The sequence below is a fragment of the Syzygium oleosum genome, unplaced genomic scaffold (assembly GCF_021117445.2).
Source record: "Syzygium oleosum isolate NSW1041296 unplaced genomic scaffold, Sole_v2.1 Sole_v2.08, whole genome shotgun sequence".
Taxonomy (NCBI): Eukaryota; Viridiplantae; Streptophyta; class Magnoliopsida; order Myrtales; family Myrtaceae; genus Syzygium; species Syzygium oleosum.
This window is the reverse complement of record NW_026607492.1, coordinates 1055746-1070106: the sequence shown is the minus strand read 5'-3', so window position 1 is coordinate 1070106 and position 14361 is coordinate 1055746. Positions and strand designations below refer to the sequence as shown.

Here is a 14361-nt window from a genome sequence, read left to right as displayed (position 1 = left end):
GTTGGAAATGCTGCTGTTCTTTGAATACTGAGATGTTTCATTATTCCTTACTCGTCTGATGCATAAGCTGGAGATTAGGCGTAGAAACAGTGCCTAGTATTATGGAGCAGAGTGACAGTGTCGGTTACGAGAAAGCTTGGCCAGTCTTCGGGCATCGCCTCTCTCCCCTGCAAAGAACAAATCGCTCTATCCCTCTTCCAAAGAATACTTCTCGTGTAATCACACGAATCTCGCTCGACGTCTCCTTCAATCCATCCCCTCTTCTTCTTCTTCTACTTCTTCTTCTTCCAGCTCTCGACAATCGCCAGACAGAGAGAGACAGAGATGGCGGAGAAGAAGGAGGAGGTTATTCGACTGGAGCGCGAGTCGGTGATTCCGGTCCTGAAGCCGAAGCTCATCATTACCTTGGCCAATCTCATCGGTACGTCCTTCCTCGCCGTCACTTCTTCTTCATGTGTCCTAACACTTCAACAATCGGTAACTCAAACCGGATGTTTGTGCTGTCTTCTTGGGTAGTTTTGACTTTCTTGTTCCTCTTTGTTTGGAGAGCCTCTCACCAGTAGGATTTTCCTTTCCTTTCTTTTCCCTTTTCTTTTTCTCGCAGTGCATAGTTCTGACCGTAAAGAGTTTTTAAGGTTGTGCAAGAGAGTTGAATATACAATTCGAGCCTGGTATCTTCTGCAATTTGAGGACTTGATGGTGTGTACAGCTGTATTCTTCCCGATTCTATTGTCTGAGCTTCTGCTTTTAGTTAGTTTAATTGGTTAACTCGGTCTTTTTGGTTGTTTCCTCTAATTTCACTATTCTTACTTATGATTTTGTTCCAATAACTGCAGCAACTTTACTCTCTCTTTGATCCTGTGCGTGGGGCTCAGAAGTTGGAACGGCAAAACCTCTCTTCTGAAGGGATTGACGAACTTGAGCAAAAGTTTCTTTCTTACCTATTTCAGGTACTACAGCTTCCTGTATACTTTTCCTTGAACTTTTGTGGATGTTTTACTAGCGAGTAGAGATTTAATGCAATATTTGACTTGGAAAGTTGATTGACCATACACACATGAGTGCATAACTTTTACTTGAATACCGTAACTTTTCAACAGTCATTTAAGTGCCACAAATTTGAAAAATCGATCACATAAGCGCCATTATCCTACGTGGACGCCGGTTGTCCTGTGTGGCCTCGTTGGCACCAACGTGGACAACTTTTGTAAAAAAAATTTCGCTCGCTTGAGTGCCACAAATTTGAAAAATCAATTACTTAAGTTCTATTAACAATTTGCCTCACCGAAAAATCAACCGCCAGCCTTGCCCAAATCTGGCGAAAACCTTCGTGGCCTTGCATGCAACCGGCGAGGTCGCGATGGCCTTGGGTGAGGCCATCGGGGCCTTGCCAGTCGTGGGCGAGGCAACCTCGCCCAGATCTAGCAAGGGCCTTTGTGCCCTCGCCCGCAGCAAGCAAGGCCGCCATGGCCTGGACGGGCGAGGCTAACGGCAGATTTCCAGTGAGACAAATTGTTGATGGCACTTAAGTCTTAAGCGATTGATTTTTCAATTTTGTGACACTTAAGTGAGCGACAAAATTACAAAAATTATTCACGTCGGTGTCGGAAGTGGCACTCAAATGATCGATTTTACTTCGATATGGCACTTAAATGAGCGAAAAAAAGTTATGGTATTCAAGTGAGCGTCATATGAAATTATGGCACTCTTACTGTTCTTATCCCTTCATGTGTTGTACAAGAAAGATCCATTCATTTCCTTCTCTTTGTTAATTAAATACCGTGAGAATGATTTAGCATAAAGATTGAGCACGAAGAAAGTGCCTATTACTATTGGCTCTTTAAAATCATAATGGCTTATGCCACAAGACAGCAAGGAATTTATTCATGGGCTGTATGTTCCTCCATCCTGGTCCATGACTACGATGGGTGGTTGGGTTACAAGTCATGGACATTATTATCCAAATGTAAACTTAATTTAAACATGGGTGATTCCCATGCTTGTCGCCCATCAATTAAAAGGCTTCCTCCAGCTAGGAATTTAGGAACACATGGCCCTCTATTTACAGTGGGCTTCAATTATATTGCAGTGAGAAAATATGAAGGACACAGTACCGATTCTTCATCCATAACAATTTCTCAAGTGTGACTTACGGTTTGCATTCTGCTGTAAACAAGAAGGGAAAATGGCCTCTTCTGCTGTAGATGTCGTAGATTTGATACATAAAGTACAAAAGAAATTATGAGAAAGCTACAGGAGTAGAAACTTCTGCAACTTAATTCTTCTTATGTACCCCACTCACTCTATCTATAGCTTTTGGGTTTTTCCTTTTTTTTTTTGGGAAAAATTAGGAGAACATACAATAATAAATGCAGTTTTCGCCTTTTGCAGGTTATGGATAAGAGCAACTTCAAAATTGCTACAAATGAGGAAATTGGTATTGCCCTTTCTGGCCAATATCGCCTTAATCTTCCAATTACAGTCGATGAATCTAAGGTATGAAATTGCACATATGGGACCAAGATATGTTTGTGGCATGGGATCAAGTGCCTATGCATCTTCTGTGAAAGAACTAAGGAGATGCATTAAGTTAAATAGCTAGCGACGAGATTGATATTGCGCCTTTAGTATATCTGAGAAAAGAGAGGCTAAGTAATAAAGCATATCTCGTATTTTCGCATAGCTATATTATCTGCTTATTTCATTTTGTTTGGCAAATGTAGCTTGACAAGAAGCTTCTGAAAAGATACTTTGCAGAGCATCCTCGAGAAAATCTTCCAGATTTTTCAGATAAGGTACTTACAGGGCTGCTAGTTGATTGGTATCATCTTGATTTAATCTCCTCTCTTTTGGAAGGGAAGTTATCAAGATCTAGCGCGGTCTTATTGTCTGGTGGTGCTTAATCTTCCCTTTTAGGCATTTACTACATATTCATCGTGTTAGACCATATGATTTATATGCTTAGAAATTTTTGTAATGTAATGCTTTGCTATTCGTGATTGAAAAGATAGTTACCTCTCTCCGTTTCTCTGATTTTTATTCATGATTTTCCCTTTCAAAGTATGTCATATTCAGACGCGGCATTGGGATGGATCAAACAAAAGGTTACTTTTTCATGGAGAAAGTGGACATGATCATCGCACGTATTTGGGCATATATTTTGAAACTCACCAAGTGAGTTATTTTTCTGACAAGTCAATTAAGAAGATATGTTGTAAGAGTTTTTTTGAAACTTTGTTTGTTTGAGCTGTTAATTCCAAACTTGTTTTCAGCCTTTTTCCTTTTGCAATTTCATCCAGCTTTTGGTTTTTGCAGGATTGAGAAACTTTTGTCTGGATGGTCAAGTGCACGTCGTAAGAGAAATCCAAAGAAGAATGATGAAATTGTGACTGAAGGAGAGCAGAATGACCTATATGTAGAACGAATTCGTATAGAAAATATGCATATAAGGTGCTTTGAAGTTTAAAACTGTTTTGCATTTTGCCTTTTCTTTGCTGGTTAAAGTTTTGCGATTCTTGGGGCTCATACCATGCCATGGTCCTCATGCCCCATGGTTTATATTTACCTACCTATTCAGATAGCTTGATGTCTGACCAACATTTTTTTGGTGCCACTTGCTGGAGGTCATGCTTGCTCTGTCCAAAAATCAGATAGATGAGATTCCATATTTCTCCTTCTCCCTTGTTCCTGCTGTAGATGCTGAATATCTCAATGGTGCAGATGAGAGCCCGTCATGAATTGCTTTTTCTCCAAGCTTTCCAGTATTAAAGACTTGATATTAGCATTTTGTATATATTGAGCTCGAGAAGGTACCTTGCAAATCATAAGTTTCTTGATCGTTAGAGAATGAGCGTGGCCAAAGTGGAAATTGTAGTGTTTTGCACAACTGTCTATTAATTCTAGAAGATAATCAGAATCTAAGAGCCTTATTAAATGTTTTTATGATGGTTGATAGACTCAAACTTCTAAGTAAGGGTTGTATATTTCTGCTCCTGCTGCCTTTTTTGGCATTTATGATGTGTTATGTCGTTCGAAATTTTGGAGCTGTACGGTTTTCACTTGTCCAGAAATTCTTTCTCAAGTATTGATGGATGAGTAAGTATTGAACGGCAAAACAGACACGGAAACATTCTTGCCTTGTGCCTTCCATTCTAGATTTGTCTATCTGTGATACTTCTACGTTGTTTGCAGTTTTCGCAATCTTCTAAGCAAGATTACTATCCAAGAACCCACCTTTGACAGGATAATCGTTCTTTACAGGTACTCTCGTGTTCTGTTGAAAGCGCTGTCATTTAAGATTTGTGTTGAATGGTTTGGATAATAGCCATTTGTTCTTTTCAAGAACTATCCTCCTTATAAGTTCACAGATTGTGATCTTGGCGTGCATGTAAGGAAGGGTAATGAAATTCTGGGAGGAGTTAGCGAAACAGAACTATTACCTAAAACTAGTTCATATTTTTTTTATTATTTCGGTTCATCGTTTTCTAGAATTGTTTACAAAGAAAAATCTCTTTGATCTAACAACTAACAAGGCTATTACCTCTTCAGGCGCTCAAGTTCCAACTCGAAAGCTGAAAGAGGAATATATCTAAAGCATTTCAAAAACATTCCAATGGCGGATATGGAGATAGTACTAGTAAATCTTTTTCTGAGCATGTTTGTTTGGTGTTTAATTTTCCCTGTCACCTTGGACTCTTTCTTCTTATGATCTCTATGATGTTCATGACGTGGTGTCGGTACTTTTTGCCTATTAACAGCCTGCAAAGAAAAATCCTGGGTTGACTCCAATGGACTGGGTGAAATTTCTTGCCACTGCTGTAGTTGGTCTGGTTAGTGTTTTTTCCCCTATTTTCAGAGTGGGATGTGTGTTTACACTATACTAATGAACTAATCATATCCCACAGGGTGCTGTAGTTGGTTCTCTTGACATGCCTAAAGCTGATCTATGGGTCATTTTTGCCGTGCTTTCTACAGTGATAGGTTACTGTGCAAAAACATACTTCACGTTAAGTGCTCTCTCTCTCTCTCTCTCTCTCTCCCCCCCCCCCCCTTCCCATAGTTTTCTCAGATGGATAGGTTTTCCGTATATAGTAGTTGAATTTGGCGTAGCTATCGAAATGTCTAGTCAATGATGCAAGTGGTCTACATGGAAAGTTTGTTCAGGAGTGTATCTAGTCAATTGGTAGTCCATAAATTGGTGCGGGCTTTGTGTGTTTTATGTGATAGGATACCTAGGAATCTGACGACAAAGACAATTTATGCATCGTACAACGTTGCTTGATTGATCGAGAGCCATAGTATCTTACATAGATTAACTTAGGCTACAACAATGCGTAGTCCGTTCTCTTGACTTTGAGAATACATCGGGTAAATTTGTTGCTCATTTTGGCATACTTCTTTGCTCGTAGATTTCAGCAAAATCTGGCTGCATATCAGAACTTAATTACCCAGTCCATGTATGACAAACAACTTGACAGTGGGAAGGGGACTCTTTTGCACCTCTGTGATGATGTGATCCAACAGGAAGTAAGTTGTGTCATTTGTGAACTTTTCATGCATCAAAGAAGTTAAGACTGTTGAAGAATGGAAATATTTATGTCTTGTACAAGAACCTTTCTGGAGGTAGTTTATGCAATAGAAAAAAAAAGAAGCTAATAAATGACATTGAAATGCTACATGATTTGGACACCATGACTAGCCTCTAGATGGAACTGAAAGTTCTGTGGAGATCCAACCCACCAAGGCTTATTCATTTGAAAGATACCAGATTGTTACATGGTTAATGATTTCAGTTATGCATTCTGGCCATTGGAAGAGATTTCTTAGACATCACCTATTGTTAAGTTGAATTGAAATACGGGGAATTACCCGGCTTAAATATGTTTAAACAATTGGATGCAGGTCAAAGAGGTGATTTTGTCATTCTTCATATTGATGGAACAAGGGAGAGCTACTAAACGGGTTTGACCAACTCTTTGTATTTGGCTATTTTTTATTCATTTCGTTTTGTGAAGTTCTGGATTATTAAAGGATTATTTGCTAATAATGGAATGGCTTTCTTATGACTTGATGAAGGATTTGGATATACAATGTGAAGAGCTAATAAAAGAAGTGTTTGATGCGAGCTGCAATTTTGATGTGGATGATGCAGTTGAGAAACTGGAGAAACTAGGCATTGTCGCTCGGGTAAATATGCTCTTTGGGTTTCCTCTTTTTCTTCATCATAGCATAAGCGTCTTTTACTCTACCTAATGATATTGCGAGCTTTGATCTCTTGGATTGTGCAACTGATCGAGGCATTGTTTTTATTCCTAGCTTGAAGTACTTGCGAATTGTGGCGCTGGAAGGGGATGATATAGCTTCTGACACGATCACATATTTGTAATTGTAGGATTCTATTGGAAGATATTATTGCGTAGACCTCAAACGTGCTAACGAGATCATCGGAACTACGACAGAGGAACTTGTCTTCAGGGCAAAACAGAGCGCTAATGCTTCCTGAGGGTATTGAAGGTGGATCTCCACTGCAGTGCAATCTCATTAAACCAGAGAGTCGAACCTTTGGAGTCGTTTACATGTATGAGAGTTAGTTCTCCAACCTTTCTGGACAAGAGGAAGTCTCAGCTGCCGCTCTATACTTGCTATCTGGAGTGTTCATTTGTTCATTAATATTGTAATTATACTATCCTACGGTCTTATTCTTTTTTGGTCTTTGTTATTGTTGTTTGAAACTGGCGATCCGTGAGTGTGCGGCTTTCTTTTTTTCATTCCATCCGGACTAATGAGTCGTAATTTCTTAAAGCACTATATTCCCCTCTCTCTCACATGCACACGCGCACGCACAGTTGCGCAAATGCGTGCCCCTGACCTGGATATAGGAAGGATGGTGGCGGAAATAGGCTTCTTCAGTTTCATGTCGCTCGATCTACAGAGTCCGAATGTGAAATCTTGGAGTTCTAGGCTTGAAGAGATTAATATCTTTTGGACCAAAACCAAAAGCTCACAGGATCTATGCCCCATTTCACTTCTATCAAAAGAATGCAATAGATTTTTCTCCATTATGTCAGGATTCCAGGGTTCAGTTAGTGCCCCCTGGTAACACCTCTTCATTCGACTTTTTCAATTTATTGTTAGTCCAAGTCTTGTCATCTGGTTCACTAGATAAGAACCACATGAGCAGCACCTACATATATCCTAGACTAGTGAAAATGGTAGTGGCACGCCGATATTTCTGCCAGGCAGTTTTCCTTAAACAAAACTGCAGGAACCTTTTTGGTAACCGGGCTCCAACACGATGCGGACCATACTCTGCAAGCCTGTTGCAGCAACTGGGCATATGAGCAAATCCATAAGAATGTACAAGCTAATTGGTCGGAAATTGATTCTGTACAATGCCATCACCATTCATCATCTTTGTTGATGGCTTCATTTGCAAATGAAGCAACTTAAATGGGCTTCATTCGATAGAAAAATTCAGCAATCCTAATCTACTGTGTCTTTCGCCCGTAGACTCTGTTCAGCATCTCCATGAATTGACTTGACCAGAATGTTGCTCTTCACTGTGAGAAAATATCACGAAATCCCATGTCGCTGGGCACTTTTGGTCCCCCAACTCTAACCATCAGGTCACTGCTGATGTCTCAAGTAATTTTGTTTTTTTGGCAAGCTCAGACAATTAAATCGGGGGGAGCATATAAGCCGGTGACATGGAACTCTCTCCTTTATCACAGTTTTCGCAAGTACTCATGCCCTCTCCACTGTCTCGAGATTTTGGACGTTCCTGTGGAAACAACACGGAAGGCGCTTCAGTTTGAGGAGCGTTTTAAGTACGAGGAGTATGGCTGAAGAAATCAACAATGCAATGAGTTAAATGCAGACTCTGCTGAGATTCACAGAAACACCTTTTCATCCTCAGATAACAGACCGCAAGACAAATAAATTCAGCATGGTTTAAATTTTAGAGCCCCACGCCTAGTGGCGGCAATTTGGGAGTCATCATTGACCGTAAGTGTACTGTCTTCAAGAGTAACATGTTTCAGGCATCACATAGATATAAATGCTATGACTCTAGAAGGCAGCCTGCTTTTTAAATTGTGGACCACATCTATAGACTGACAGAACGTGACGCTCGGAACTTGGAGGTTCATTGAGCAAACATTAGCATGACAAGATTAGATCGAGGATATGAACGACGATATCACCATGTTTCTGTAGAAACTTTTCCTAAATGAACCAACAAAAGGAAATTATCATAGTAGGATACTACAGGACTTAGCTTTAAACGTAAGATCAAACTTACAATCTGTAAAAGCTACTCACCTTGATTAAATATTTACTGTGGTAAGAACAGGCTCCAACTTCTCCCATCTGAATACAAAGAGTCAAGAAGCCTTGTTCAACTCAAGATTTCAACTGTTTCAACTTCTCAACAACCTGCTTCATCGAGGGGCGAACGGAGAGCGACTCTGCAGTGCAAACTGATGCAAGCCTTAGCATCCCCAAAAGATTTTCCAGGGGCCCAGCCTCCCGTAGTTCTGTAGAGAAGAGCTCAGACGAACGGCCCTCCATGATTAGGAACCTGGCCCATGCCACAATGTTGAACCCATTTCCAAATTCAGAAAATGAGGGATCAATTGATCTCTTCCCTGACATCAGTTCCAACAGTACAACACCAAAGCTATATACATCTGCCTTGTCAGAAACCCGGCATGTGGTCGCATATTCTGGTGCCACATACCCGAACGTACCAGCTACATCCGTCGTGGCGTGTGTCTCAGAAACTTCTAAGAGCCTAGCAAGCCCAAAGTCTGAAAGGTAGGCGTTAAGCTCTTTGTCCAGCAGAATGTTGCTTGGCTTAATGTCCCTGTGAACAATTCTGGGACTACAAGAGTAGTGGAGGTAAGCCAGAGCCTGTGCTACATCAAGAGCTATTTTGTGGATCACTGGCCACTTTACATTTTCTCCAGACCTCTGATGTATGAAGGCTTCAAGGTTTCCACCAGATAGGTAGTTATAAATCAAGAACATTTCTGTCTCTCCCACGTAATACCCAATAAGAGTAACAAGGTTCTTATGCCGTATTCTCCCTAAAGTTGATATTTCTGCATCGAACTGTTGAATGCCTTGAAATCTACCAACAGAAAGCCTCTTTACAGCTACTAGGAAACCTGGGACCAACTCTGCTTTGTACGTTGAGCCAAAGCCACCCGTACCAATTAGATACCGGATGCTGAAATTTTCTGTCGCTCTAACCACACTATCATAGTTCACTTCAGCTGGAACATCTGCAAAGGTAACAACTACTTTCCTTCTCAAGCTAGTAAGTCGTCGAAGCTTTCTCCTTCCCAAGACAAGGACAAGGACCAAAATTATGAGCACGCTGAGTATAATAGCAGCAGAAGTTACCAGCGCGATGATGAGAGGTTTTCGTTTTTTTGGGCCATGAGACCTTTTAACTTCCAGCGGCACTGGAAGCCCAGCTGGAGGTGTAACATATGAATCTGGGCAAGGAAGCAGATGAATATTTTCTCTGAAAGAACTGCAATCACTCTGGTGCTGAACGTGTGGAATATGGCCAGAAAGATTGTTGAAAGAAAGGTCCAGAGTCACAAGATTGGGAAGGGCCGAAAAAGATTGAGGAATCTCCCCAGAGAGGCTGTTATGATCAAGAAGCAAACTTACAAGATTCAAGGCATTTGTCAAATTTGCTGGTATTGATCCTGTCAGAGCATTTTGAGAAAGGTCCAAAAATGTTAGTGAAGTTAATTGACCAAGTTGAGATGGAATTTCCCCAGTCAGGTTGTTTCCACCAAGAAGCATCCATTTGAGGTTTTTCAAATTCCCTAGTTGACCAGGCAGAGATCCATGTAATCTATTTCTTCGAATGTCGAGAAATTGAAGCATCATGAAGTTCGCAATATTAGGAGAGATTGGCCCACTAATCTGATTGTCTGCTGCTACAAATTCGGATAGCCCTTCACAATCTAGAAGCGATACCTCATCAACTGTGCTCTCTATCAGGTTAGCACTCAGGTTCACTGAAAAGCTAAGAAGATGACTGCAGTTCGAGATCAGGTTGACAGGGAAAGACCCGTTGAACTTGTTATCGTTCAGTAAGAGTCTGTATGAAGATCTCCTATCAGTTCCCAGAAATTCATCTCCCAACACAAACTGAGGCAACGGGCCAACGAAATTGTTCCGGCTAAAATCATGAACCACTGCTGAGGTACCATTTACATCGGACCGAGAAGAAATTCCCATTCTAGAAGTCCAAATGACCAAGTTGGAATTCTGAAGATCTTCTGCATTGACGCTTTCTTCACTGAAGATCGCATTAGCAGTGCAACTGCCTTGCAGAAACTTGGGAAGAACACCAGTTAAGTTGTTCAGGCTGACATTGAAGTAAACCATACATGGGATCTGCAACTGCGAAGGGAGAGGACCCATCAAATTATTCGAACTCACATCCAAAAAGGAAAGCTTTCTGCAGACCCCCATGCCTTCAGGCAGCACACCAGCAAAATAATTCTGACCCAAATTGAGGACTCTCAGCGAGCAAGACTCGCCCCAATCACTCGGCAACCGCCCCCCAAGATTCGCCCTCGGTGCCCACAAAATCTGCAGGCTTGGAAGCAGAAAAATTTCATGTGGAATCCCCCCTGCGAATGCATTGAACTCCCCTCTGAGGCTATCCAACGAGCCATTGCTACTCGAACTATAATCGACCAAATTAGTCAACACAATAACAGATAGGTTCCGACAATTTGATAGCTCTATCGGGATCCTATCAACGAGACTGTTCCGGGAAACATCTAAAACCCGAAGAGCTGCGATATTACCAATCTCGGGTGGAATCCTACCCTCGAGGATGTTGCCATCGAGCAACAGAGTCCTCATATTAATGCATTTTCCAATCTCGGGTGGAATATTATTCACCAGAAAGTTATTTGACAGCTTCAAATATCTCAAAAGCTTGCAGTCGCTCCTTTTATCCACTTCAATCCCACCAGAAAGCTGATTAGTGGACAAATCAACCGCAGCTAGTCTTCCATACCCAATCAAACCACTCGGTATCGAACCGGATAACGAATTACACGACAAATCCACCAAGCGAAGAAACGGATGGTACCTTATTTGAACAGGAATCCCGCCGGAGAAGTTATTCCCTTGGAGCTCCAAAACCTCGAGGAACCGGAGCTTCCCAATGCTCGCCGGAATCTGACCGGAGAACGCATTGTACGGTATCGACAGAGTCCGGAGCTCCGACAGGTCTCCGACGGCCTCAGGCAACTCCCCGGCGAGATACGAGTCCTCCCTCGGGAAACCAAGCCGCGACAAGCTCCCCCCGACGCTCAACGCCACCACTCTACCGGACGACGCGTCGCACGTGACGCCGCGCCAAGCGCAGGGGCTCGTCGAGCCGTTCCACCCCGACAGAAGGCCGCCGGGGTCGGCGGACACCGAGCTCTTGAAGCCGAGGAGCGACATTGCGTCGCCGGAAGCCGGACCGACGGCCTCCGAGACCGCGAGGGAGCACGCAAACACCACCAACCAGACGACCGCCACCACCATTTCCTCGCCACACCCCTGTCTCGAAACGGGTGCCTCGTCGCCGGCGGAAGGAGCCGCCGGCAGATCTGCGACGGCAGCGACAGCGACAGCAAGGGAAAAACGGGGAAGACGCCGGAGACGACGAGACTGAAGCTCACGAGCTCACGAGCGACAATGGAGGGAGGAAGGCCGAACGCTGGGCTTACAGAGGAAACAGAGACGCACCCACTTTCTCTCTCCTCTCTCTCTCTCTCTCTCTCTACAGGGAGAGGTTCAAGTTTTGGTCTTTTCGGGACACTCTGCTGCCGGGTACCATAGAAATCAATGCCCCCGTCCTCGGTAGGAGAGTCTTCGGGTCAAACTTAAAATAAATTAAGAAAGTCCTTGAAAAAAATATCGAAATTTTGGCATTTACGTTAGGATTCAGTGGGCAGACGGAGAGAGAGAGAGAGAGGGAGAGAGAAGCGAGTCGAGGTGAGTCGAGGTGAGTTTTGAACGGCCGAGTCGGGTCGGAGGAGAGAGGGAGGAAGGATACAAAAAGAAAGGGGCGGACGCCACGGAAAGTGGCGTCGGGCTGTGCGTGCGCGGACGGACGGATGGAGGGAGGTGGGAGGAGAAAGAGGAAGACGACAAACCAGAGCCGGCGTGAGGACCGGGATGTTCCTGTTTTTACTGTTTTTGTTGTTCCTCCTCACATGCTCTGTCCTTTGTCCCCCCTGTTTTTTTTTTTAAATTTTAATTTAATCATTTGCATTTTTCTACCATTAATTATTCGATATACCTAACGACCAAATTTTTTTTTTTCCTTCCAAATTAATAACGTATTACAGAAGGATAAAATGGACTCCGAGTTTTTTTTTTTATTTAATTTCCGTTTGTTTCGCGAGAAATGAATAATTTAAAATTGATTTTTCCAAAAAAAAGGGTCGTATGTAGTGCTGACAAAAATAAACGGGCGAAAAATATTTTCATCGATCGCGAAGACGTTTAGATATCAATTGTTGCCTGTAATGAAAATGATTTTCGTTAATTAATTATTCTAAGCGATACAAGTGATCATTTGTAAGTAAATAATTTTTAAATTGATTATTTTTCACGAAATAAACCGAACCTTAGTTATAAATATCTCGAAAGCTACCCTTGATTGCAAAACCTATTAATATAATTTTAGCCTCTCTCTTGTACCATTGAAAACTGTTCCGGACCTTAAATTATTAGGGCAAAAGCTGTTCCCTTGTACTTTAATATTTTTTATAATTATTTAGTTAGATAATCAGGGAAATCTAGTCAAAATTAGGTGTCTATAGTTGTTCATCCTTACCTTATCGATGGGAAGTGATTTGGCCTTTGGGGCAAAATCCAAGACAAGTGCTCTACGAGGCATTAGGGTCCATTGGAGCCTAACTTTCACACGGCTTGCTTCTAAAATCACTCTGTAATAATTGACGACGGGGGGGCATAGGCCGACAACGGTCGATTCCAAGATCTTCATGGTCAAGCGAGTTTGAAAGCTCGGGACTCGGCGATGCGGTATGCCCTCGTAATTAAAGGAAAAAACGGACCTGTATGATCTATTTCGTGCGTTTCCCATTTTTGCTTGGCCGCATCAGCGAGCGAAAAAACAAGGACAGAAGACTCATTGATGAGATGTCACGTACTATAACATTAAGGTTTCGGGGGAGGTACTGCGGAATTGTCGGTGAGACAAGACATGACCGCAAGCCCCAGTGTGCATCATTCGACGGTCTGGCGATGTTAATGTTTTGATCGTCCAAGTAGGCGGGGAGGGGTCTTATCATTACTGATCTTGATTTCTTGCTTTGCTTGCAAAAACCTTCACATGGGCCCAATCCCATTTTACAATTTTTATCATCATCATGTCCCAGAAAGGAGATCCACTTTTCACGAAAAACCACGACATGTTAGTTTTAAAAAATGGCAGAGAAAGAGAAAATTCATCTTTTTACCCTTTATGGGGCATGCGCCTCTCTGTCTCGCTGCACGCTCATTATTGCCTTCATGGGTTTCGTGGCGAGCTGTGAAATGAAGCTCCTCTGTCCCTCCGTCCCATTCGAACCATCTTGCCTTTCTTGAAAACAAATGGCGAAAACTAACGTCGCCGCGATCGTCGAAAATAGAGAGGGAGAGAGAGCAAATGAGAAGAAGGGAAACGAGTCGAGCATAATTATAGGAAGAAAAAATACCATCAAAAACGTCAAATTATGTCACTTGTGATAAATTTACTTTGAACTTTTTTTTGTTACATGAACAACTCCAAGCTATGCCACTTGTGACAAATTTATCCTGAACTTTTTTTTGTGACACGAAAAACCCTAAACTGTGGAGGAGGGAAGAGAGAAGAAAGAAAAAAAACGAAAATGTCCTTGGGCCAAAGTATTATGGGATAAATATGTCATAAGTAGCATAGTATGGGGTTTTTCGTATCACAAAAAAAAGTTCAGGGTAAATTTATCACAAGTGACATAGTTTGAGATTTTTCGTGTCACAAAAAAAAGTACAAGGTAAATTTATCATAATTAATATAGTTTAGAATTTTTAGTGGTATTTTCCCTTATAGGAACGAGGGACCGTAACCAAGGATCAAGCTGAATGTCTGTCAGTTGTCAGCCACACTTCTTCCCTTCCCTTCCCTTCCCTTCCCTTCAAATTTAAAAAGAAATAAAGGCTCAAAATTGGGGCCAAAAAAACAAGAAGATTCGTGGCGTTACTATTCATCAAATTAGGTCGAGCGGGAGTCTCGTTTTTTCTTTATTCTTTTGAGTCAATACCATAAAAAAACATGGCAAATTC

General features: G+C 42.0%; 2 protein-coding genes across 2 annotated transcripts; one reads left to right on the top strand and one right to left on the bottom strand.

Annotated features, from left to right (window-relative positions):
• The first annotated feature begins 3 nt into the window (after positions 1-3).
• LOC115672559 (uncharacterized) lies at positions 4-6735 on the top strand. Its single transcript, XM_030594375.2, has 15 exons — positions 4-421; positions 605-699; positions 837-950; positions 2392-2496; positions 2724-2795; positions 3062-3174; positions 3316-3450; positions 4192-4260; positions 4549-4636; positions 4758-4829; positions 4905-5005; positions 5409-5526; positions 5902-5961; positions 6076-6186; positions 6392-6735. The coding sequence occupies exons 1-15, from the start codon at positions 325-327 to the stop codon at positions 6500-6502; spliced, it is 1461 nt and encodes a 486-aa protein (XP_030450235.2). The 5' UTR covers positions 4-324; the 3' UTR covers positions 6503-6735.
• Positions 6736-7228: 493 nt separating this feature from the next.
• LOC115672558 (LRR receptor-like serine/threonine-protein kinase RPK2) lies at positions 7229-11984 on the bottom strand. Its single transcript, XM_030594373.2, has 2 exons — positions 8320-11984; positions 7229-7780 (listed from the first exon to the last, which is right to left on the bottom strand). Exon 1 carries the CDS (start codon positions 11569-11571, stop codon positions 8401-8403), a length of 3171 nt encoding a protein of 1056 aa, XP_030450233.2. The 5' UTR covers positions 11572-11984; the 3' UTR covers positions 7229-7780; positions 8320-8400.
• Positions 11985-14361: the final 2377 nt, after the last annotated feature.